The sequence below is a fragment of the Sphaeroforma arctica genome (assembly GCF_001186125.1).
Source record: "Sphaeroforma arctica JP610 unplaced genomic scaffold supercont1.8464, whole genome shotgun sequence".
Taxonomy (NCBI): Eukaryota; class Ichthyosporea; order Ichthyophonida; genus Sphaeroforma; species Sphaeroforma arctica.
Window position 1 is genome coordinate 1 of NW_014032094.1, and position 1,230 is coordinate 1,230.

The window sequence follows — 1,230 nt, forward strand, 5'->3', positions numbered from 1 at the left end:
TGTGTGTGTGTGTGTGTGTGTGTGTGTGTGTGTGTGTGTGTGTGTGTGTGTGTGTGTGTGTGTGTGTATGTATGGACGGATGTATGTATGTATGTATGTATGTATGTATGTATGTATGTATGTATGTATGTATGTATATATATATGTATATATATATAAGTGGTATATATGGCATACACCACTCCTATTGTAACATAATTGTAGAGGATAATTTAAGATATCTGTACAAGCAGTACTTCTGTCTACAACAGTCAGCGCTTCCGGGAAGAGACGCAGCACCACCCGGCTTTCAATTCGTTAAACAGCATAGCCCACCCATCCTTCCCTAGACCTCGGCAGTACTCCATAATAAAACGATACCAATACCTCTACTTACCAATCGCATCACAACAATGTAGTAGTCACCTTGAGCATCTCATACAGACGCCTCTCTCGTTCATCCCCACCCACTCTCGCAGGTGGTTACCTTTGACCTGGAACTGGGGCAGGCGGTGGAGTGTGTGTATCCTGACATTCTCAATGGTATGTGTTGTGTCCCACTCCATTGGGGACCCCCCACAGTGCGTTTCAGTTGAATCTCTCGATGGTGTGTGGGGTGTTGCGCCGAGGCCATTCGCCATGGCACAGCGGTTTTAGAGTTTTAAGGTTTTGTATTGTAGGGTTTAGGGTTTTAAGGTTGTTGCGTGTGCAGTGACATCTGCCTTCCGCGTTGGTGTGTTAGTAAGTATAGGTAAGGTGTCCTTAGGGTATGTGCTAGTGACTGTATTAGTGACTTTCAAGCGCTCTCGCTTCGTCGACTGTATCCTCTTCACAGACATGAACACTTGTCGGAGCTACTGTGCTGTCGGGTGCGTGGTGTACCTGACATATCCCAACACCTGAGAATACCACCACGTGGTGTTTGAATATCTGTGCATCGTCGTCATATGCATGACATGGTTTGTGTGTCACTTATCTGTCTCCTATACACTCTTATTTACATCTCAGATGAAGAGAAGAAAAGTATAGCCTTCCTGTCGTTCCCGGATTCGAATTCCGCGATAGGCGACACCATGTTCTGTTTCCGCACACCCACGATACCAACGCTGTCGGGCCGTCATCAGTTGGCTGCTGGTGCAGCAGTAAACCGAGGGGGAGGTAATACTTATGAATATGTCTGTTTCATTTGTATATACATATACATATATATATATATATATATATATATATAATATATATATATATATATAG

The 1,230-nt window shown here is 44.0% G+C and overlaps 1 protein-coding gene across 1 annotated transcript; it reads left to right on the forward strand.

Moving 5' to 3' along the window:
- Positions 1-987: 987 nt before the first annotated feature.
- Positions 988-1,137, forward strand: SARC_16599 (hypothetical protein; the record flags this gene model as incomplete). The annotated part of the gene is made up of 1 exon (XM_014289298.1): positions 988-1,137. A coding segment is annotated over one exon (150 nt), but the record flags the coding sequence as incomplete, so codon positions are not given.
- Positions 1,138-1,230: the final 93 nt, after the last annotated feature.